At 38.9% G+C, this 22,622-nt stretch overlaps 1 protein-coding gene across 3 annotated transcripts in view; it reads left to right on the plus strand.

Moving 5' to 3' along the window:
• Positions 1-6,417: 6,417 nt before the first annotated feature.
• Positions 6,418-22,622, plus strand: part of abcb4 (ATP-binding cassette, sub-family B (MDR/TAP), member 4) — a 31,107-nt gene continuing 14,902 nt past the window's right edge. The window contains exons 1-12 of one of the 3 annotated variants that reach the window (XM_047361752.1): positions 6,418-6,632; positions 6,873-6,946; positions 7,970-8,083; positions 8,463-8,608; positions 11,159-11,210; positions 11,296-11,487; positions 11,604-11,775; positions 19,340-19,464; positions 19,762-19,933; positions 20,023-20,136; positions 21,313-21,423; positions 21,517-21,642. In XM_047361752.1, coding sequence (XP_047217708.1) covers positions 6,882-6,946; positions 7,970-8,083; positions 8,463-8,608; positions 11,159-11,210; positions 11,296-11,487; positions 11,604-11,775; positions 19,340-19,464; positions 19,762-19,933; positions 20,023-20,136; positions 21,313-21,423; positions 21,517-21,642 — 1,389 coding nt within the window. In that variant the 5' untranslated portion in view covers positions 6,418-6,632; positions 6,873-6,881. Of the gene's footprint in view, positions 6,633-6,872; positions 6,947-7,969; positions 8,084-8,457; positions 8,609-11,158; positions 11,211-11,295; positions 11,488-11,603; positions 11,776-13,437; positions 13,641-19,339; positions 19,465-19,761; positions 19,934-20,022; positions 20,137-21,312; positions 21,424-21,516; positions 21,643-22,622 lie in introns of those variants that run through there. The other 2 variants (XM_047361753.1, XM_047361754.1) reach the window with 2 other exon arrangements.

Consider the following 22,622-nt stretch of genomic DNA (forward strand, 5'->3'; position numbering starts at 1 on the left):
ATAATTTGTATCTATTGTATCATTTGGACAAATAAATCTATTTTCATCCAGTTTTTTATTTAAATCCCTCTCAGTTCTGTTTTATTAACTGGTTCACATAGTGTCTGGTGAGCAGTGGTGGTTATTATGAGTACTGTAGAAATGCCGCCCTCTAGCGGACGGTCTGTGTTTTTGTTTCTAGTAATTAGCGGTTTACTTTTATTCATTTACACCAAGGACGTTATTTTTAATGGCATACATTGATTTGTTTTTGAAAATATACTCAAAGAATCCGTATGATCAGATAATGAAATCAGATAATGAAACAACATATGATATATTCACAAAAATAAGACTTATTTCTAATAAAGCAACTGAAGTACTTGTGCACACAACAAAAATATGCTGAAGCCACGTGATAAATTTAAGTTTCCAATTTAAAAAACGTACTCCTCTGTGCGTAAAAATAACTTATGTATTTTAAGTACAGTGTAGACTAGTGCTCCACTGACACCACAGTTAGCAAAGGCTAATGTAAAATGTGACAGAATGTCTGGATATTTTAATGGTCCGACTGCAGTTATCCACTGGGATTTACCAGCATATCATAGGTAAGGATAAATTTATTTCATCTTGATATTGTGTGTCATAAAATGGTGCATTGTTGTGGGCTAATAGTAGCTTACAATGAGCAGACATAATGTTATAAAAAGTACAATCTGCCACCATATTTCCAATCCTAGTGTAGCAATTGAGAGACAAACCGTGGTAGCATTATTAGATGTTTCAGTTTATAGTTGTAGTTTAGGTTCATCAAACACTAGTTTACCATTATTATGATTCCTTAACAGCTGGTTTAAAGGGAGAGAGGATGGTATTGTTGGGTAACTGGATGCCTTTAATAAGCAAGTGAGCCAAAAAAATCAAGGAATATTTGTTGTTGCATACCATAACATGTCTACGAGCCTTTTGTAACAAAATAAATAAGTCTATCAATTTCTATAAAGATAAACAATACGATATAGCTATATTTTTTCATTAAAAAAACTTGTATTTTAAAAGGCCAAGGTGCCATTCCTCTAAATATTTATACTCCAATAAATAGACTGAAACGAGTTCTCACCTAATTGAGTTTTTGTTATAAACGTTTGCTAATATGACTTTCTCATTGTGCACATTAATAAAAGGGAAACAATACCAGTGCATCATCATTTTGGATTCACACGTTGTTATAAAGCTATTGTATGTGGGTTTAGTTTCAGAACCTTGTTGAAGCTGGGTCACACACTCATAGTGTGTAATCAAAGTGCTAACAAAACCACATTAGGGACATTTCTTAGGAGATCGGGACAGGAAGCAAGCCCTTAAAAGGTAAAAAGCAAAACATGACCCTGTTGTGATTATGATGACCTTTGTGTCACACATTGCACAATGTTTGTGATAATTGCTCAAAATAAGAAATACTCTAAGAAAATGAGCACAATTCACAAGTTGTTTGCAGCAATAAAATATCCATTCGTCCCCCACTTTTGCCTGACTGTATATTAAACTGCTCATGTTGCTTAAAATGTCTAGTCTTTGCTTTATGGTCCTTTTTATCTGTGACTCACACTAAGTCAGAGTTTTAGGAGCGATGATGTTACAACCTTACAAGGGAATGAGGATTACGCTTTCTGTGAAGCTGAGATTTTGTTGATGGCTAATTATGGCTTGACGGCTGTACCTTTGACCCCCACTATGGCAATATTACAATCATGGGTGTTTGCAGTGTCATGAAACAATCAAGCAATGAACGAAGCAATCCTTTAGTTGCAATTTTAAAATAGAATATACATATCCTTTCTATATTATCTTACAAAAACTGTAAAATAGGTGATAAAAAATTGCAAGCGGCTTTTCAAAGATTGTGTTAATTCGAAAATAAATAAAATATCTCTCTACTTTGTTCTTTTGTGATCGTCTTTGTCACTTGCGACTTTTAGAGTTTTAAGCTTCATATCTAATTGCAAGACAGACTTAAAAATACTTCTATAAGCTGTTATTGAGAATTTTGTTTGAAAATATTAGAATTTTACAGCATTACTTGTATCTCTAGTTGCCAGGAGAAATTACAAATTTAAAGTAATTCTTGGTAATATTAATTAATAAATTATTGAAAAACATTACAACCTAAAATACTAAGAAGAAAACAGTTAAAGAAAAAAATTTGCATACTATATCAAGTCAATTTTTTTACGTAACTTTTTTTTCCTCGCAAGGAACAAAGTCAAAATGGCTAAATTATTTGAAATGGTTCAATAAAAATGAATTTTTATTTAACCTTTACCAGGGAGACTGGAGAGGAGACTGTAGTTGTTTTAAGGTACTTTTTAACATGTAAGCTCTGCAACAATCTAATATTATTTCAAGGATCAATATTTATATGCTCTATATTGGACCATCCTAAAAGGTAAAAATTACTTCCTATAAATTATGCAGTGCCTTGCAGAATATATTCACACACCTTGAACTTTTTTACATTTTGTCACATTACAAACACAAATTTTGGTGGAGGCTTTTGCCAGTGGGGATTAGGAAGCTTGTCAGAGTTAATGTGAAGATGGATGGAGCTAAATGGGTGGAGATTAACATTATAGGAGGACAAGCAGTCTAAACACAACCAGAGCTACAATGTATGAATTTTTTTACAATGCAATGTAACCTGTTGGTGCCTATTCATCCATTGTCCTTAAAGACTTTTTAACAGACCAAACATTTGGCTTATCTAATTCACTGCTTGTTTCATGCAACTGAGACTAAAGATCGAACTGTGCTGCTGTATTTACATATTGTATAATAAAACATTTGATGACATCTGAAATTAACAGAAACATCAAAACATTTGTAGTTAGCACTAGTACTTGATTAGAGCTCACATCAACGTGTTGCTGATTTCAATCAAAGACCACATCTTTTATACATGTAAAGATCTTAACATGCTTATTGTTAAATACCAGGAAAAGGCTATTCCCCCTTTCGGATTTTTTTTTTTGCTCTTTTGTCACACTCCACGCAGTTTTCAAGTGACTTGCTCTACTCAGGGACATAAAATTGTCCAAACCCATCAGGTCCTTTGTTTTATAAACAGAGATTGATGCTCTCTCTTGTTCTATTTTTAATTTCCTTTGGAATCTAGAAGGTGAATTAATTCTCTTATGCTCTTATTAAATGGTTCTAGATTAATTCATACACTGACTTTAAATATTAAGATGGTTTTAATGATAATTCTCATGTGTAAGGTATTTCAAGGTGCTTGATAAACTTAGCTGAAGCTTCTTACCCAGGAGTTTAAGCCATCTTATAGAGTGTCTCCTCAAATACATGTCAGGAAGTATAGCTGTAGCCTGACGTTTCAGGAAATCAGGAGGACTTTAAAAGCCGGACACCTCTACAGCACATCAGAAAAAAGAAGACATGAGATGAGAAGAAGGCGTAACCAGGAACCAGAACAAGTCAAATGGGTTAGCTATGGATGGAAGTGAGCTCTTCCATCCAAACACCCTGGTCTGTTAGACAGACACCGGTTACCTGCTCTCCTCCGACAAAGATGCCCCAGGTCAGAGAAAAAGAATGGTTGGACTGTTATCCTTGCCCTGGCTGTGTGCTTCAGGTTATCATGCTGGAAGACCCAGCCACGACTCATCTTCAATGTCCTTACTGAAGGAAGGAGCTTGTTGGCTAAGGTACATGGTCCCATCCATCCTCCCCTGAATACGCTGCAGTCATCATGTCCCCTTTGCAGAAAAGCATTCCCAAAGAATGATGTTTTCAACTCCATGCTTCATGGTAGGGATGGTGTTTTTGGGGTTGTATCCTTCTTCTTCCTCCAAACACAATGAGTGGAATTGAGACCAAAAACCTCTACTTTTGTCTCATCAGACCACATGACCTTCTCCCATTCCTCCTCTGGATCATCCAGATGGTCATTAGCAAACCTCAGATGGGCCTGGACATGCGCTGGCTTGAGCAGGGGGACCTTGCGTACACTGCAGGATTTTACTCCATGGTGGCGTAGTGTGTTACTAATGGTCTTCTTTGAGACTGTGGTCCCAGCTCTCTCCAGGTCATTGACTAGGTCCTGCCGTGTTCTGGACTGATCCCTCACCTTCTTCATGATCACTGATCCCCACGGAGCCCCAGACCGAGGGAGACTGACCATCATCTTGAACTCCTTCCATTTTCTTAGAATTGCTCCAATAGTTGTTACCTTCTCATCAAGCTGCTTGGCTATTTTCCTGTAGCCCATCCCAGCCTTGTGTAGGTCTACTATTTTATCCCTGATGTACTCACACAGCTCTATGGTCTTGGCCATTGTGGAGAGGTTGGAGTTTGTTTGATTGAGTGTGTGGACAGGTGTCTTTTATACAGATAACGAGTTCAAACAGGTGCAGGTGCACCTATCTATCTATCTATCTATCTATCTATCTATCTATCTATCTATCTATCTATCTATCTATCTATCTATCTATCTATCTATCTATCTATCTGGAAAGTATTATTAGGTAAATAATATTTTGATTTGGCATTTGGCCTTCTAAAAAGCTAATTTGAGTGTTTTAAATGGACATGAGAAAAACTTTAAACAATAGATGGCTGCTCAGGCTCAACAAACATAAGAAACTGATATTATTTTATTTATCTTGTTTTACATGACATAGACCAGCAAAAGGCTTTGCATCTGCTGGTTCCCATAAAAGAAGTGTAATGGAAAGGAGGGACTTCACTTGTGACGCTGTTTGTGGTTTCTTAAAACTGAAAGCTACTTATAAATAACATGACTCCCACCACATCCTGCAAAGACAACGGATTTAAGCACACTGGGACAATCACTTATCTTCCTACTGAAATATCAAAGCAAAAGGTACTTCAGGTTTAACTAAACAAAGTCTTGCTGAGCTGCACCTGAAACTCTGGCCTGTACAAGCATAAGAAACGGTTTGAGTGAATGCACATTTGGTTTGTTACTGAATTTCTTAATTGTGTGTATAATAATATGTGCACAGCATGCTATTTTGTTTATGAACAACTTAAATGTATGTGTCACTCTTTGAGAATGACCTCACTATGGGGTAAGAATGTGGGGTAAGAACGCTGTCAAAAACAATGTGTATGTAAAGACGGAAATGTGTGCATATTAGTCAATAGTTGTGCATAAGTAAAATCCAAAAGAGGTATTGTATATTTTCTCTATAAGAATACTAAATAAAATGTTACAGCTTCAAGAAATTACAAACACAAAGTTCAAGTTTACAGTTGTGGTTTATTTTTTATGAATACAATATGCTATAACAGTTTGTGAATACGGTTTCTTTTCTATGAGAATACGAATTCAAATCAGCGACTTGGTGTCACGTGATCTCAGGCTGGTTAGTGGAGCAGTTAGTCGATTCGCGTTGCACATGCGCTGTCACTCTCCTCACCGCTAGTAAAGGTAGTGCCGGAATGGGAGATAATTCAGTCTAATAGGAATATTAGGAACAGAGGGGAGATAGGGGGGAATCAAGAGTATTATAAATAAAGCATTGTTCTTATTTTTATGAAATACAAAACGAAAACGTAGAATATATTGGGTGGAGTTATACAATGATGTACAGTAGGTGGCGGTATGCACCTCTGAATTTGTTGTGAACCGCTAGCAGAAGAAGAAGAAGAAGCAGCACTAACGCCAAGATGACGGACCAAGAAACTACGGTACAAAGCCAGGTAATGTTAAAAAGTTTGTACATGTCGTTAATATATGCTCTTGGTCCGTCATTTTGGCCCTAGTGCTGCTGCTGCTGCTTCTTCTTCTGCTGGCGGTTCGCAACAAATTCAGAGGTGCATACCGCCACCTACTGTACATCATTGTATAACTCCACCCACTATATTCTATGTTTTAGTTTTGTATTTCATGAAAATAAGAACAATGCTTTATTTATAATACTCTTGATTCCCCCCGATTATCTCCCATTCCGGCACTACGTTTACTAGCGGTGAGGAGAGTGACAGCGCATGTGCAACGCGAATCGACTTACTCTGTGCTCCACTAACCAGCCTGACGCCAAGTCGCTGATGTAAATTCGTATTCTCATAGAAAGAAATCGTACTCACAAACTGTTATAGCATATTGTATTCATAAAGAATAAACCACAACTGTAAACTTGAACTTTGTGTTTATAATTTCTTGAAGCTGTCACATTTTATTTTGTATTCTTATAGAGAAAATATACAATACCTCTTTTGGATTTTACTTATGCACACATTTCCGTCTTTACATACACATTGTTTTTGACAGTGTTCTTACACCATAGTCCTTTAAACCAAAAGGGACACATGCAGCTTGAGTCCACGCCCCTGTTCGCTGCTGACAGAGCAAATCAAAAATTTGCAGTAAAGCCCCAGAGCTGTCCGACTGATACGAGCCAAAAACCTGCCAGTGAAAAAGCTGCGAGGAAGGCAAACGTGGACCTGTTTTATTTCTAGCAGGAGGTTTCATAACACACGGGAGGAGAAGCTGCAAAGCCATGTGAGGAGGGACAAGGGAGGAAGACGAGGAGGGACGTCTTTTACTGTGATCACCTTGCACTGAAATTATCAGAAGGGATTAAGAGAGGAAGGAAGGCGGCTGAAAGACGGTAGGTCTCCTCTACCTTATATTTATTGGCTACTCTAACTATATCTATGTGGGTTAAAACACTCTTCTTTCTCGTTTGTTTTATTTAAGGACAATTATTGATTTTTATCCCCCTTTTTTGTAAAATGAAACTGAACCGATCAACTGTAAATCCACTTTTGTTATTTTTCCAGGTTAGTTTATTCCGGACTTGAGGATGTTTAGATTTAGAAAATCTAACAGGCTCCTCTTCCTCTGACAGGACACAGAAATGGGGAAGAACAGCGAGATGGAAATGGTGTCCGAAGCCAAACACCTTCAAAATGGACATTTAGGGTAAAAAAAAAACTTTTACATTAATTTATTTTAATAACGTTATTCTTTCTTTTTTTTATTTTATATGTTACATTAACACAGTTTATCCCTGCTTGTGAACTACTAAGATACACTACAGAAAATATTATTGATAAAAAAGTTTAGCTTAAATATCATATATTAGAATAAAGTATTTTTGTTTATCTTATCTAATCTTTAGCTATCCAGGAAGTCCCTGGAGACTTGCATCGTGTTTCAATGGAGACCTAGAGGCATTCCAGTGCAATTTACTAGTTAAAAGTTTAATATTAACATCAAAATGCATAAATTAAAGCAAGTCAGAGTCAACATAGTACTACAAGGTACAAGGTCCTGCAGAAGAATAGCTGTTACACTCTTCAGTTACAGTTTTTATACAAGCTGAAAACTATGCCAAAGGGAAATGCACCAAGCTTTAATGTAATCTGCAGATTATTCTATGAACAAGGTGCAAAATAGGACTGATTTCCACCAAGTTCAGAAAAACTTCTGGGTACTTTAAAATTAAATCAATTCCAAGACTGCAAATCATAGCATTGTGTTGAAATAAGAGGAAGGTTTGCCCACTATACTGTTGCTGTTGTATCCTTTGTCTTAATGTATTATATATTGTAAAGAAAAGTGATACACATAGTCTAAACAGCAAAGGACATCATAGTCTAGATGATTAAACATGTAGTTTGAACACATTATTTGTAGGACAATATAACTGAAGATCACCCATAGCCTAAAGATGGCCTTTAGCTGTACACTTAAACCTCCCAATGGTAAAATTTCTAAATAAAACATAATCTAAAATTAAGATTTGGGGAATCCCTTTTAAAATGTTCAAAAACTGATATTGTTTTGCTGTAGCTTTTAAATTAAATATATATTAAACCATAATCTTCCAAATAATGTTATGATTGACATGGACCATTTTCAGGATGAATTCTGATTTTTGATGCTTCAGGAGTAAAGCAGCATTTTACTAAAAGCATCGTCTTTTGTGCACAACTCTTATAGAGAGAGGGAAGACAATGATGAAAAGACAGAAAAGAAGAAGGAAAAAGAGGCGAAGGAGGCCATGGTTGGCCCATTCTCACTAGTAAGCTCTGCTGCAACCTCTGATCTTCTGCTGTAAGAAAAGCTGGTCTTCATCTGTAATATGTTTCTCAAGTAGTTACTTGATTTCTATTTTATATTAATAAAGTGTGTGTGTGTGTGTGTGTGTGTGCGTGTGAACAGAAAGCAGTGAGTAGTTTCTGAGAGTAGTGTGAAATGAAAGACATAAAAACCTATGTTAATATTGAAAGACTGTAAGAGGTATGCTTTTGCAAGCACAACAGAACAGTGTGTGTGTGTGTGTGTGTGTATGTCTGAAAAGTACAGTTGGAGATCGGATGGGAGTGCATTACATCCTGCTGTTGTTCGGCTTAACTCCACCGGTCTCCTGCTGTTTTCAGATAATAGCCTCGGACAGTACCTCTCTGAAGTCTCTGTTTCTTGTCTAGTTCAGGTTTGCAGACTACTGGGACGTTATGATGATTTGTATTGGGACTGTGATGGCTGTAGCCAATGGGGCCGTGCTCCCTCTCATGTGTATTGTCTTCGGAGACATGACAGATAGTCTGGTGAACAGTGCATCCAACGTCAGCAACCCCAGTGAGTATTCTCTTATTTATTTATATATTTTTTCTTATATATTTAATTCCCATCTAAATCTACCTTTCTATATTCAGCTTTCACTTGCTAGTGCATCTGGTGACATCACATAAGGCATTCGGAAACTGATCAGGGTTCTTTTGGGTATATCCATGTGTATTTTTTTTGGTTTGTTTTCTTCTTTATTTACGAAGATGCTTACTCATTACAGCTGCAACCGTCTGCAAGAACACTGCATGGATTTCAGACAAATATAGCAACAATTAAACGTGTAGAAGCAGTTTGTGAAGATAACCGCTGTGGATCACATGGTCAGATTTGATTATCGAGCTCTTTAGTGATCATTTTGAGCCATGTTTTAAATCTCATACAATCTGGTTGATGTATTTCAATGGTGATGATTGATGATTTTCAGGGTGCAGCTCTCCCTACTTTTCCCAAAAAAAAAAAGATTGTCAGGTGGAAAGACTTATGATTCGAATCCTACCAATTGCCATGCATACAGTCCGTACAAGGGGTCTGCAACGTGGTTCTGTAGCCACAAGTGGTTCTTTAGACCCTCCACAGTAGCTCTTAATGGCTCGGGCCAGAAATGAACAACGTTTCTGAATGCAAAAGTAATAAAAAAGTTAGTTTTCTATTTGTTTTGACACTCAATTTCCACATCAGAGCAACACTATTGGGGAAGAATTTCTTTTCCAATAGGTCTCAAAACGGGCACTCCCTTAGAGATAGGGTGAGGAGTTCGGCCATCCGGGAGGGCCTCAGAGTAGGGCCGCTGCTCCTCCACATCAAGAGGAGCCAGTTGAGGTGGATCGGACATCTATACCAGATGCCTCCTGGATGCCTTCCTCGGGCAGTGTTCCAGGCACGTCCCACCGGGAGGAGGCCCAGGGGACGGCCCAGGACACGCTGGAGGGACTATGTCTCTTGGCTGGCCTGGGAACGCCTTGGGCTCCCCCCAGAGGAGCTGGAGGAGGTGTCTGGGGAGAGGGACGTCGGGCGTCTCTGCTGAGTCTGCTGCCCCCGCGACTCAGTCCCGGATAAGCGAAAGACGACAAGTATGAGACGAATAGGTCTCAAAACACATTAATATGGAATCAATAGAAGAAAATGTTTTCCTCCTTTTTTTTTTGGTAAAAGTTTATTTTTTTTATTTAAATATAGAAATTAATATTAAATTGAAGTTCTTTAATAAAAAAAAAAACCTAAACAAATGGCCTATAGTAGGCTTTTAAAAATATATATGTTATGCAGGAGCAGTGCTGATGGTGTAGGGGTTAAGCGCGCAACCATATACAGAGGTTACAGTTCTCAAAGCGGCCATCCCGGGTTCGAGTCCCGGACCCAGCAATATTTGCCAAATGTCTCCCCCTCTCTCTACCCCTCTTTCCTGTCTGCCTACTGTCAAAAAAATAAAATAAAGGCCACTAGTGCCAAAAAAAAAAAAAAGTATATGTGTGTATATATTCATGTGCAAAATCATGTAGATTTTATGGCTCAAAACAAATTTTGTTTAGCTGGACCAGAGGCAAAAATTGTTCTTTGGCTTCTACATGTTGCTAACCGATGGGCTAAAACCATCATTCCAGTCAATAACAGAGGGAAGGGGAAAAAGAAAAGTCCCATCACTCAGCCATTAGAAGGAGAGAACTTGATTGGATAAGCTAAAGGGTATGGCTGCAGGCTGAATGCAGAGCCTTTCTACTTTCACATCATATAACCCTTTAAGGTGAGACAGGCAAAACTATTTTATGAGTGGTGAATATGCTCAAAAAGGATTCGTACAAATTAAATTTCTGAAGACGATCTTTGTTGTTGCCACCATAATTTTCTTTTCATGGAATGGGATTCATCTGAGTCAAACTCTGGCTCAAACATGAACTATTGAGCCACTTTCAAATGCAACTGTTGCATTTCTCTTAAAAGTCACTCATCTGGCATAGTGTTTGCTAGTGGTGCTTTTTCTCTGCACTCTGAGGTTGGATTTTCCAACGGAAAGGCAACAAGACAGCCCACTGAAGTTGGAATTCCAACTGGGAAAGTAGGAGTTATCTGAGCAACCATGAGTTTAGTATCGATGTTTATAAAATATAGTGAAGGTGGCCAATACCAACAATTAAATAATCCTTTTGACAGTTTGTTTCTGTGTAAACCAGCAGGGCACATAGTTCTGTAAAAAACAAATCAGTGAACATGTTCCTTCTTGTGGTTTAACTAATAAAATTAATGTTTGCAGTTAGCCACCACAACAAATGGCAAATCCCATTGTTTTCCGACTTGAAACTAGAATACGCTGTTCTTGTGGCTCTTGTGATGTCATCAACCCAAACACACACAAAACAGAATCAACAGTTTTTTTTTTTCTTCAGTGCTCTTAAGAAAACCCTGTGTTTTGTGAAATTTGTTGAAATCCATACTTCATTATCTAGCTGTGTTTTTTTGTTATCATTGTATATTTCTCAAGAGAAAAAAAAGACTACCGCATATAGCATCTTTAAGCTATCTAAAAACATTATAGAGCTGATATTATAAAAATATTTTTTTCAGATGTCACAATTCCAGGGAACATGACCTACCCTTTAGAAGAGGAAATTACTACGTAAGATTATACATCATGAACTTTATTGAAAGGAATTGTGACCAAATCCAGTTCTAAGTCAGGCATTGTGCATCTGCTTTCTCAGCTTTGCCATCCACTACTCCATCCTGGGAGCTGTTGTGCTGATTGCGGCCTACCTGCAGGTGTCCCTCTGGACGCTGGCGGCCGGACGGCAGGTGAAATGCATCCGCAAGTTGTTTTTCCATAGAATCATGCAGCAGGACATTGGCTGGTTCGATGTCAACGAGACAGGAGAACTCAACACGCGTCTCACAGAGTGGGTAGCAGAGAACTCACACACTGCACACACGCCGATTCATGTCAGTCCCATGTAAGCAGTGTGCGGGGGAAAAGAGAATGGTTGGTGGACTCTGGTTCTGTTTACGCTTGCAGTGACGTCTACAAAATCCAAGAGGGAATTGGTGACAAGGTGGGGATGTTGATCCAAAGTTTCAGCAGCTTCATCGCAGCTTTCATAATCGGTTTCACCCGAGGCTGGAAACTCACGCTTGTTATCCTGGCCGTGAGCCCGGCCCTGGGCATCTCAGCTGCGCTTTTCAGTAAGGTACAGTAGTTCAAGTTCTCTTGGTAGATATTTTATTTCTTTTGACACTGTTTGTTTTGATATTGATCATAGAGACTCATAATTTGTTTCACCAGATGACCAGCTGGACAGAAATATCTGGGAACTAATGATTGGAAAAAAGAATTGGAGCTTACAAAAAACAATCTGTTATCAATTAGATTAGCCTATTTTGAGCCACTTCAGTCTCTTGCTGGAGCCATCTGTGTTTAAAGTTTAGAAACCACTGATGCTGTGGCTGAAGCTTCATTAAAACCTCTTTATGCACAACCATTGTTGTCAATCATCCCACCTAAAGATTTACTGGCAGTCTTAACAGATTTTACTGAATGTCTCATATATTACAATGATACAACAAACAACTTAGGTTTTCAAAAACAAGAATATTGTTCCCAAGTTGGAATCTATTGTTGATCTAACTAAATATCCCCTGGCGAAAATTTTGAGTTTTGTAACCAGCAACAAACTTCTGGTGCAAGCCTGTCTGGATATTTTACCGTTCTTCTTGGCATAATTGAAGGAGTTCATTCAAATTGTTAGATTTTGTGATAATTTTCTGAAGGGTTGAGGTTGGGCTAGAAGCAACATTTTAGTCTGCTCTATCCTCTCAAAATCAGATTAGATGTGTGTTGTAGCTTCGTTGTCCTGTTGGATCTGGCAAGTTCATCTCAATGCACCAGTGCCTACAGCAGCAAAGCAGACCACAGTATTATGCTGCCACCACCATGCTTGACAGTTTGTACAGAGTTCTTAGGCTGTAAACGTTTACCGGAAATGCTCCTTTTAAAGCCCTGACCTCTGCTAAAGTTGAGTCCATGAATTTAATTAATGAGTCAAACTTTATTTATAGAGTGCTTTAGACACCCAGTGTGAACCAAAGTGCTCTACAGGTCCATAAAACAAAGAAATAAAGACATAAAATGAGCAATAAAATACAACATCCACAGTAAAATTAAAAAGGCTATTAATAAAATGAGCCTGATGCTTCCGCTCAAGTGAAAACAAAATCCAAATTAAAAAGATGTGTCTTTAAAAAAGATTTAAAATCATTCACAGTATTGGCCATCCTTACACCGAGTGAAAGATCATTCCACAGCTTGAGACGAGTCCAAGGAACATCTAAACACAAAAGCTTACCTGACCTCAGAGTTCTACTGGGAACATGATTGTGTAAAAGCTCAGATAAGTAAGGAGGTGCCTGATCGTTTAAACATTTAAAAACCAAAAGTAAAATCTTTTTAAAAAATCCTAAAACGTACAGGCAGCTAGTGCAGTGCAGGAGGACAATTTTGGAGTGTTGGACCACTTGTTTGCTGAATATTGGACTATTTGCACGGTGCTGGACGCCACCAGGCCTCCTGGCGTTTTCGGCCATTTTGTATCCAGGACAGTCCGCTCCTACAAATCCCGTCGGACACTACGACTGATATGACGGGGCGTCCCAAGTCTGACGTCACAAGACGCTATATAGGAAGGCCTCCATTTTGAACACTCGCCTTTAGCTGGAGACCGGGTCCGGTTACCAACATCTGAAGCATCACCTGGAGAAGAGTCCCAGGTGGATCTCATTTATTCTCTCTCGTTGGCCAACGAAGAATTCATAAAAGAGGTTTCTGGAATATCGAAGACGTGAGCTTAACACGTAACTAAAAACACGGAGTTTCAAGGAGATGAATCGCCACCGTGTTTTTGTCCTAGTCGACTTTGATGGTCAGATCATATTTTCCCTTTCGCCAAGGAGGCCGGAGGACGAAGATTGACCGCTTTTCCTGAAGTTAACTGTGGACGCACAGTAACTTCCCACTCCACCCCAACTTCACCTCCGCTCAGAAAGAAGGCTTCAACAAGTAAAACCCATCCTTTATTTTAATCTTTTTACTTCTTAGGAATAGCTGGGCAGGGTAGTGGAGATTTTTAGTGCAGTTAGAATCTAATGTGTTCTGAATGATATGTGCATGTAACCATGTAACCAATTGAAACTTTGATGTGCCGTTGTTATGGAATTTTCTTATCAAAGTGGGTAGAAGTTGACTCATAACAAGAGAAAATCCGGACTTTGTCTTTATAAGTTTTTTTCAAAGGCATCAGCGTTTGAATGACTTTGTCACCAAGCAAGTCAGTTGAACAGAGCCCCGAACGCTATTTACACACAGTATTTATACCAGAACAAGACAGTGTTATCTAAACTGCAAAGAGTCTGTGTTTTATGACCCAAACCCTTCTTGAGTTCAAAGGTGACAAGGTTATCTAGGAACAGACCTAACTGCCCTTCTTGACATTGTCCTAAAAGATGGGTCTGAACCATTAAACTTCTGATAATGGCTTTTACAGCTTACTCCCTAACACAGATGTTCACAGAAGTGAGGTAACCCAAAGGTCACACACTTTGGAACACTTAATAAAAGAATTTCCATTACACCGTGTTTGACGTCTGGAGGCCGCTGCGCTCCCAGCTTTGTGTGTGTTTTGCAGGGTTATTGAACACCTGAGAGCAAGCGCAGATGCGCTTATGTTTGTTGAGCCTGAGCAGCCATCTATTGTTTAAAGTTTTTCTCATGTCCATTTAAAACACTCAAATTAGCTTTTTAGAAGGCCAAATGCCAAATCAAAATATTATTTACCTAATAATACTTTCCAGATAGATAGATAGATAGATAGATAGATAGATAGATAGATAGATAGATAGATAGATAGATAGATAGATAGATAGATAGATAGATAGATAGATAGATAGATAGATAGATAGATAGATAGATAGATAGGTGCACCTGCACCTGTTTGAACTCGTTATCTGTATAAAAGACACCTGTCCACACACTCAATCAAACAAACTCCAACCTCTCCACAATGGCCAAGACCATAGAGCTGTGTGAGGACATCAGGGATAAAATAGTAGACCTACACAAGGCTGGGATGGGCTACAGGAAAATAGCCAAGCAGCTTGATGAGAAGGCAACAACTATTGGAGCAATTCTAAGAAAATGGAAGGAGTTCAAGATGACGGTCAGTCTCCCTCGGTCTGGGGCTCCGTGGGGATCAGTGATCATGAAGAAGGTGAGGGATCAGTCCAGAACACGGCAGGACCTAGTCAATGACCTGGAGAGAGCTGGGACCACAGTCTCAAAGAAGACCATTAGTAACACACTACGCCACCATGGAGTAAAATCCTGCAGTGCACGCAAGGTCCCCCTGCTCAAGCCAGCGCATGTCCAGGCCCATCTGAGGTTTGCTAATGACCATCTGGATGATCCAGAGGAGGAATGGGAGAAGGTCATGTGGTCTGATGAGACAAAAGTAGAGGTTTTTGGTCTCAATTCCACTCATTGTGTTTGGAGGAAGAAGAAGGATACAACCCCAAAAACACCATCCCTACCATGAAGCATGGAGTTGAAAACATCATTCTTTGGGAATGCTTTTCTGCAAAGGGGACATGATGACTGCAGCGTATTCAGGGGAGGATGGATGGGACCATGTACCTTAGCCAACAAGCTCCTTCCTTCAGTAAGGACATTGAAGATGAGTCGTGGCTGGGTCTTCCAGCATGATAACCTGAAGCACACAGCCAGGGCAAGGATAACAGTCCAACCATTCTTTTTCTCTGACCTGGGGCATCTCTGTCGGAGGAGAGCAGGTAACCGGTGTCTGTCTAACAGACCAGGGTGTTTGGATGGAAGAGCTCACTTCCATCCATAGCTAACCCATTTGACTTGTTCTGGTTCCTGGTTACGCCTTCTTCTCATCTCATGTCTTCTTTTTTCTGACGTGCAGTAGAGGTGTCCAGCTTTTAAAGTCCTCCTTATTTCCTGAAACGTCAGGCTACAGCTATACTTCCTGACATGTATTTGAGGAGACACTCTATAAGATGGCTTAAACTCCTGGGTAAGAAGCTTCAGCTAAGTTTATCAAGCACCTTGACATACCTTACACATGAGAATTATCATTAAAACCATCTTAATATTTAAAATCAGTGTATGAATTAATCTAGAACCATTTAATAAGAGCATAAGAGAATTAATTCACCTTCTAGATTCCAAAGGAAATTAAAAATAGAACAAGAGAGAGCATCAATCTCTGTTTATAAAACAAAGGACCTGATGGGTTTTTCTTATCAAAGTGGGTAGAAGTTGACTCATAACAAGAGAAAATCCGGACTTTGTCTTTATAAGTTTTTTTCAAAGGCATCAGCGTTTGAATGACTCTGTCACCAAGCAAGTCAGTTGAACAGAGCCCCGAACGCTATTTACACACAGTATTTATACCAGAACAAGACAGTGTTATCTCAACTGCAAAGAGTGTGTTTTATGACCCAAACCCTTCTTGAGTTCAAAGGTGACAAGGTTATCTAGGAACAGACCTAACTGCCCTTCCTGACATTGTCCTAAAAGATGGGTCTGAACCATTAAACTTCTGATAATGGCTTTTACAGCTTACTCCCTAACACAGATGTTCACAGAAGTGAGGTAACCCAAAGGTCACACACTTTGGAACACTTAATAAAAGAATTTCCATTACACCGTGTTTGACGTCTGGAGGCCGCTGCGCTCCCAGCTTTGTGTGTGTTTTGCAGGGTTATTGAACACCTGAGAGCAAGCGCCAAGGGCCAAGATGACGGACCAAGAGCATATATTAACGACATGTACAAACTTTTTAACATTACCTGGCTTTGTTAGTGCTGCTACTTCTTCTTCAGCACTGTGTTTGTAATTCAATTCAATTCAAAAATACTTTATTAATCCTAAAGGGAAATTAAATGTTGTTATAGCTCATATTATGAAGGTTTCCTCAAAGAGCCGTTGTAGATGCTGATGGCTGTGGGCAGGAAGGATCTCCTGTAGCGCTCATGTCTTACAGCAGATCTGAAGAAGCCTCTGACTGAAGACACTCTGTTGTTGTAGGACAGTCTCATGAAGAGGATGCTCAGGGTTCTCCATAATGTTCTTCATTTTATGAAGAATCCATCTTTCCACAATGATCTCCAGAGGTTCCATAGGAGTCCCCAGAACAGAGCCAGCCTTTTTTATCAGCTTGTTGAGCTTTTTTAAGTCCTTGGCTCTGATGCTGCTTCCCCAGCAGATGATGGTAGAAGAGATCACACTTTCCACAACAGACTTATAGAAGATATGCAGCATCTTGCTGCAAACACCAAAGGACCTAAGCTTCCTCAAGAAGTACAGTCTGCTCTGTCCCTTCTTGTAGATGGCTTCACAGTTGCATCTCCACTCTAGTCTGTTGTCCAGGTGAACACCGAGGTATTTATACTCCTTCACCACCTCCACTTCTTCTCCCATGATAGAAATAGTTTTTGACTTATTCCTGTTTCTCTTAAAATCTACAATCATCTCCTTTGTTTTAGTCACGTTCAAAATGAGATGATTGTTTCCACACCATGCCACAAAGCGGTCCACCACCTTCCTGTACTCAGCTCCTTGTCCATCTCTGATCCAACCCACGACTGCAGAATCATCAGAGTATTTCTGCAGATGACAGGAGTCTCTCTTGTACTGGAGGTCTGAGGTTACAGAGTGAAAAGGAATGGTGAGATTACAGTCCCCTGTGGTGCTCCTTGTGCTGCTGACTACCTGGTTAGACTCACAACCCTTCAGTCTCACAAACTGTGGTCTGTTTGTCAGGTAGTCTTTGATCCAGGAGATTGTTGAGGCCTCCACCTGAGTCTTCTGGAGTTTCTGACAAAGCAAATCAGGTTGGATTGTATTAAATGCACTCGAGAAATCAAAGAACATGATCCTCACAGTGCTACTGGCTTTGTCCAGATGACAGTGGGTTTGTTGAAGCAGGTGTATGATGGCATCTTCAACTCCAACTCCGCAGCGATAAGCAAACTGAAGGGGGTCCTAATGGTTTACTGTTTGCTTACTCAGGTGGGCCAACAGGAGTCTCTTTAGGACCTTCATGATGTGAGATGTCAGGGCAACAGGTCTATAGTCATTGAGGACTGATGGGTGAGTTTTCTTTGGTACCGGAACAAGACAGGAGGTCTTCCACAACACCGGAACCTTCTTCTGGGCCAGGCTAAGGTTGAAGAGGTGCTGCAGAATCCCACAGAGCAATTACAAAGAGAGTAATTTCTTGAAGCTGTCACATTTTATTTTGTATTCTTATAGAGAAAATATACATTGTTTTTTACAGCGTTCTTACCCCATAGACTTGCAGTAGTCCTGTTTCACCCTTTCAAGGGCACTATGAGGTAGATAGGGTTGGATTTTTAGTGATCAACCTAAGATGGTAGAAGCTAGACTGGAGTAACGCATGAACCTGTGTATCAAATTTAAAACCATTATCAAAAAATACCCCAAGATTCCTGACAGCAGTACAACTGAAATAATTTTAAGGACCAATTGAACTGCTACACTCTGTTAACAAGTCAGAAACCAAGTCCATAGTTTCTGATAAAAAGAGAGGTTAAACATCCAGCCAGAATAATGCCAGAAGCTCTTTGAAAATCAGACCCTCAACATAAAGAAGAGCAGACCTGAACCATGTATCACATTCAAAAAGAGCATGTCTGTTGCTTACCAGCAACAAAGGGATGGTCAAATACTTTAATCTGACAAATATTTTATTGAGAATATTTAAATTGAGTTTTAGAATAATGTTCTTTAATATTTTCTTCTGTTTTTTAACACTAAGAGTATGACAAATAATCTGATTATTTTGTGAAATATATTTATTATAATAACCGAGAACAGAAATGAAAAGTTTCACATTCCACGTTTTATCTTTGTTAGTCATTTAAAACAGCGATAGAGTATTCCCATTTTTTTCCCTACTGGCAGACGTATTTGTATTGCAAATTATGGAAATGATCTTGGACAGAAAAATTATGCAGAGACTACCGTTCTGTTCACACTTAGTAAGTCCATGTGACAAGTAAAAATATTACAACCTTTGGTTGCTTGGGCATCAAAAGAAAGAGAAATATAAGTAATAATGGACCTGCTGGTTGCGGGGCGCATTTGATTAATAGGGGTGGGAGGTTCTTCAAATAAGGGAAAACAACTCTTACAGGGGGCATTCTTGTTGTTTTTGAAAATTATTGTGTTTATTACAGAGCACGAGTAAAGGATGCAAGTTAGGGCTGCATGTTTATTTAGTTTAAGAGTTTTCTTTTTTGAGTTTTTGCAGTAGTGCTGCCTTCAGCAGTTTAGCTCCCTAGACAACCATCTATGTGACCTATGCCAAGAGCAGGCCCTGAATAGACCCTGATTACACTGAAACACTTTCTTACAAACTCAGGACTAAGAGCATTTTTAGACTTTTCTTTTCAGTTTAAGGTGACGTATTTTTCCAATTTTCCAATTGTTTTATTGTTGTTTTTGTTGTTGGTTGTTTGTTATTTTACCTTTTTATAAAATGTTTTTGTGTATGCTTTGTAAAGAACTTTGGTTGCCTAGTCAGCAGGTTTGAAAGGGCTATACAAAGAAATAAATAGAATATTCATGATGTTGTGAGAATGCAGTTCCCCTTTTCTTTAAAATATCATTATGATATTCTCAGTCTCATTTTGCCTCTTTTCTCGTTTGAACAGTTGCTGGCGAACTTCACTACCAAAGAACAGAGTGCGTATGCCAAGGCTGGTGCTGTAGCGGAAGAAGTTCTCTCTGCCATCAGGACAGTGTACGCCTTCAGCGGTCAAAAGAAGGAGATTGAGAGGTGTGTGCTAAACATCAGCTAAACATCAGCTGCGGTTTCATTTAAAATCTGTTTTTTTTAAAGTCCAAACTTTGGGGGAAACTATAGTATCTTTTTTTCTGTGTGTGTGTTGGGGTGAATGTTGTGTGGGAAAGTGATTATAGTGTCAGCAGAGACAGGCTGTAACTGAATAAAACCCTTTTGTGCACAAACTAATGTTGCATTTGTTGGGGTTCTGTTTCATGGCAATCTAATTTCACTTGTGCATATTTTGGATCTTTTCCATGCCTTGCGCTGAGTGTGTGTGTTGGATCCTAGGTATCACAAGAACTTGGAGGATGCTAAGTCGATGGGAATAAGGAAGGCAATCTCTGCCAACATCGCCATGGGGTTCACCTTTCTGATGATTTACCTGTCTTATGCTCTGGCCTTTTGGTACGGCAGTATCCTCATCCTGAGTAAGGAGTACACCATTGGTTCTGTGCTCACAGTAAGCAAACACACTTTGAATAATTCATTTTGCTCCTTTTAAAGATTAAATAAGCTTTTAATAAAGCTAATAACATCGCCTTTCGTTAGGTGTTCTTTGTTGTGATTATTGGAGTGTTTGCGATGGGGCAGACGTCTCCCAACATCCAGACGTTTGCTAGCGCCCGCGGAGCTGCATATAAGGTGTACAGCATCATTGATCATGTGAGTAATGCAGATATGACCCAAAGCACTCATTTGTTTTCCTGCGGGACAGTTGTCTAGTTTTATTACAGAATGTGCTCTGCTGGACTTTGACACTCTGGAGAGCTGCTTTGAAGCAGCCGACAAGCCAAACTGTAATGATGTGAAGGACCTTTCTCTAATTTGAGCACCTGCTGCTTCAGAGAAAGAACTGCTGGTGATTTGGCAGAAGCTGCACAACTGTGGCTTTGACTCAGTGAATTCAGTTTATTTTCTCAACTATAACATCCACACTGTGATTTTTTTTAAACTACTTTAATAAATGTGTTTTTTAATCTTCAATTTTATTATAACAAAAACAATTTTAACATTTATTTATATAACATAAGCAGCTTGTTTAGGTAGTTTTGGTTGGTCTTAGTGTGTGGCTGATGTGTGGTGAGTTTATTTTTAGGTCACAGAACGTGTATTTGTCTCTCACTTTGACAACCCACTTGAGTTAGTGTATAATAAGCTGATGAAGAGCTCTGCACGCTCCAAACCACTGACTGACTCGTGTGTCTGTTTGCATCTTGATACAGTCACAAATAAATGTGAGATAATCAGAGATCTGCTTCTTCTTTTGGGTTTTTAAGAGCTGCTGACACAAGTTTGTTTTTGTATATCCCTGTCTCTCCTGTTACTTTTATTGCAAAGTGCAAAGGTGATTTATTGATAAGTTTTACTGTGTAATCACAAAAGTGAGCCTTCAATAAACCATTTGCAGGATGTATGTATGGATGGATGTATGGATGGATGGATGGATGGATGGATGGATGGATGGAATCAGATTAATAATCTGTTGGACGAAAATAAGACCATTTATTTTTAATTTGAGTGTAAAAAATCAGAAGTTAAGAGGTTAATATTTTTACCAGCTTCAAATAATGAGGTACTCAACATTTATCAGCTGCAAAGCAGGGGAGAGAATAATCTTTGCGTGTGTGTGTGTTTGAGTCCTAGTGCATCAAGAAAAGTACTCAAAACACAAAGAACTGAGGAAATAAACATTTGGTCGTGTTAAAATTGCTCACCCTAACCTGGAAGGCGGACAGCCTTCCTCCTATTGTTCGTTTGAGGTTATTATAGGAATCTATTTTTTTTAATCCTGTTTTGGCCAAAAAGAAAGCAAACCACTACACACTGTTTTCTCCACAGAACCCAACCATCGACAGCTTTTCAGAGACGGGCTTTAAGCCAGACCTCATCAAAGGGAACATAGAGTTCAAAAACATCCACTTCAGCTACCCCTCTAGGCCTGACGTCAAGGTAGGTTCCAAACCAGACAAACCTTTTACGGTCATGTTGTCATTTTAAACCGTATCACACAGCTAACATTGGAGTCATTGGTGTCATTTTCAGATATTAGACAAAATGAGGTTAAGTGTGAGCAGTGGACAGACCATGGCGTTGGTAGGCAGCAGCGGATGTGGTAAAAGCACGACGATCCAGCTGCTGCAGAGGTTCTACGATCCTCAGGAAGGATCTGTAAGTGATGTTTCTGTACTTCTTCTCAGGTAATTGTAAACTAGCTTTCAGTTAAAACACTAGTGGAAGTAAAGTTGGTTTAAAAATAATATAGATTTAGAGGAAGACTGTAATATTTGGGAGCCTTTTGCCCTTTTTTTTATTAGAGTTGTGCGTTGGCAGACGTGCCTCCTTATAACAAATGTATAAGAGGGTCTAATGGCTTTAATTTAAACATGTGCCTCATTTCTTTTTGCTGCTTCTGAAATCATTATAATAATAATATTATTATTATTTTTATCATAATGTAATATTTACATTTTATTTTTGATATGTGTAAAACTGCAGCATAAACGGAGGCTTTTTGTAGTGATACATTTTTAGGTGATTTCTCTTTTTAAATTGTAGAATATTACATATTTTTCCTATTTTGTGCTTTTTGTGCTTTAACAACTTTGTATTAGTGGGTTAATTAGCTAGGTTATCTGCTTGGGTGGTATTCAGTTGGCTTCATAACAGAAACACCACTTGTTGCTAGCCAGCAGTTTTAAATGAGAATAATTGGTTTTCCTTTAGTTTCCATAACTTTTTTTGCTGGTGCTTTTTACAACAGAAAATATTTCCACACAGACAAATTGGTGTTTCTTGCAAACACAGTTTAGTATCAGTCTTTCAGCCAGCTGACGAGCAGTTTGCAGCAATAGGTGGAGAGGGTAAAGCATGTGCTTGTTTCACACTGCCTGAGAAAACTCCAGTCACTCTGGCACTTCCTCTGGCATCTGTCTGATGTGAATTTCTGGTGGTTTTCACACCATTACAGTTGAAGTCCTTGTCTACTAATTAGGATATTTGCAAAACTGAGATTTTCTGCTGTTTGGATCTCCAGTGTGCATGAAAAGTTTTAGGAGACCAAAATAAAAATTATTTTAAGAATCTTGCCAATTAGCTTTCTGCGCTAAATTCAACAACAAAATTAAGGCAGGTCTTGAATGTTTTTTTCA

The sequence above is a fragment of the Girardinichthys multiradiatus genome, chromosome 3 (assembly GCF_021462225.1).
Source record: "Girardinichthys multiradiatus isolate DD_20200921_A chromosome 3, DD_fGirMul_XY1, whole genome shotgun sequence".
NCBI classification, from domain to species: Eukaryota; Metazoa; Chordata; class Actinopteri; order Cyprinodontiformes; family Goodeidae; genus Girardinichthys; species Girardinichthys multiradiatus.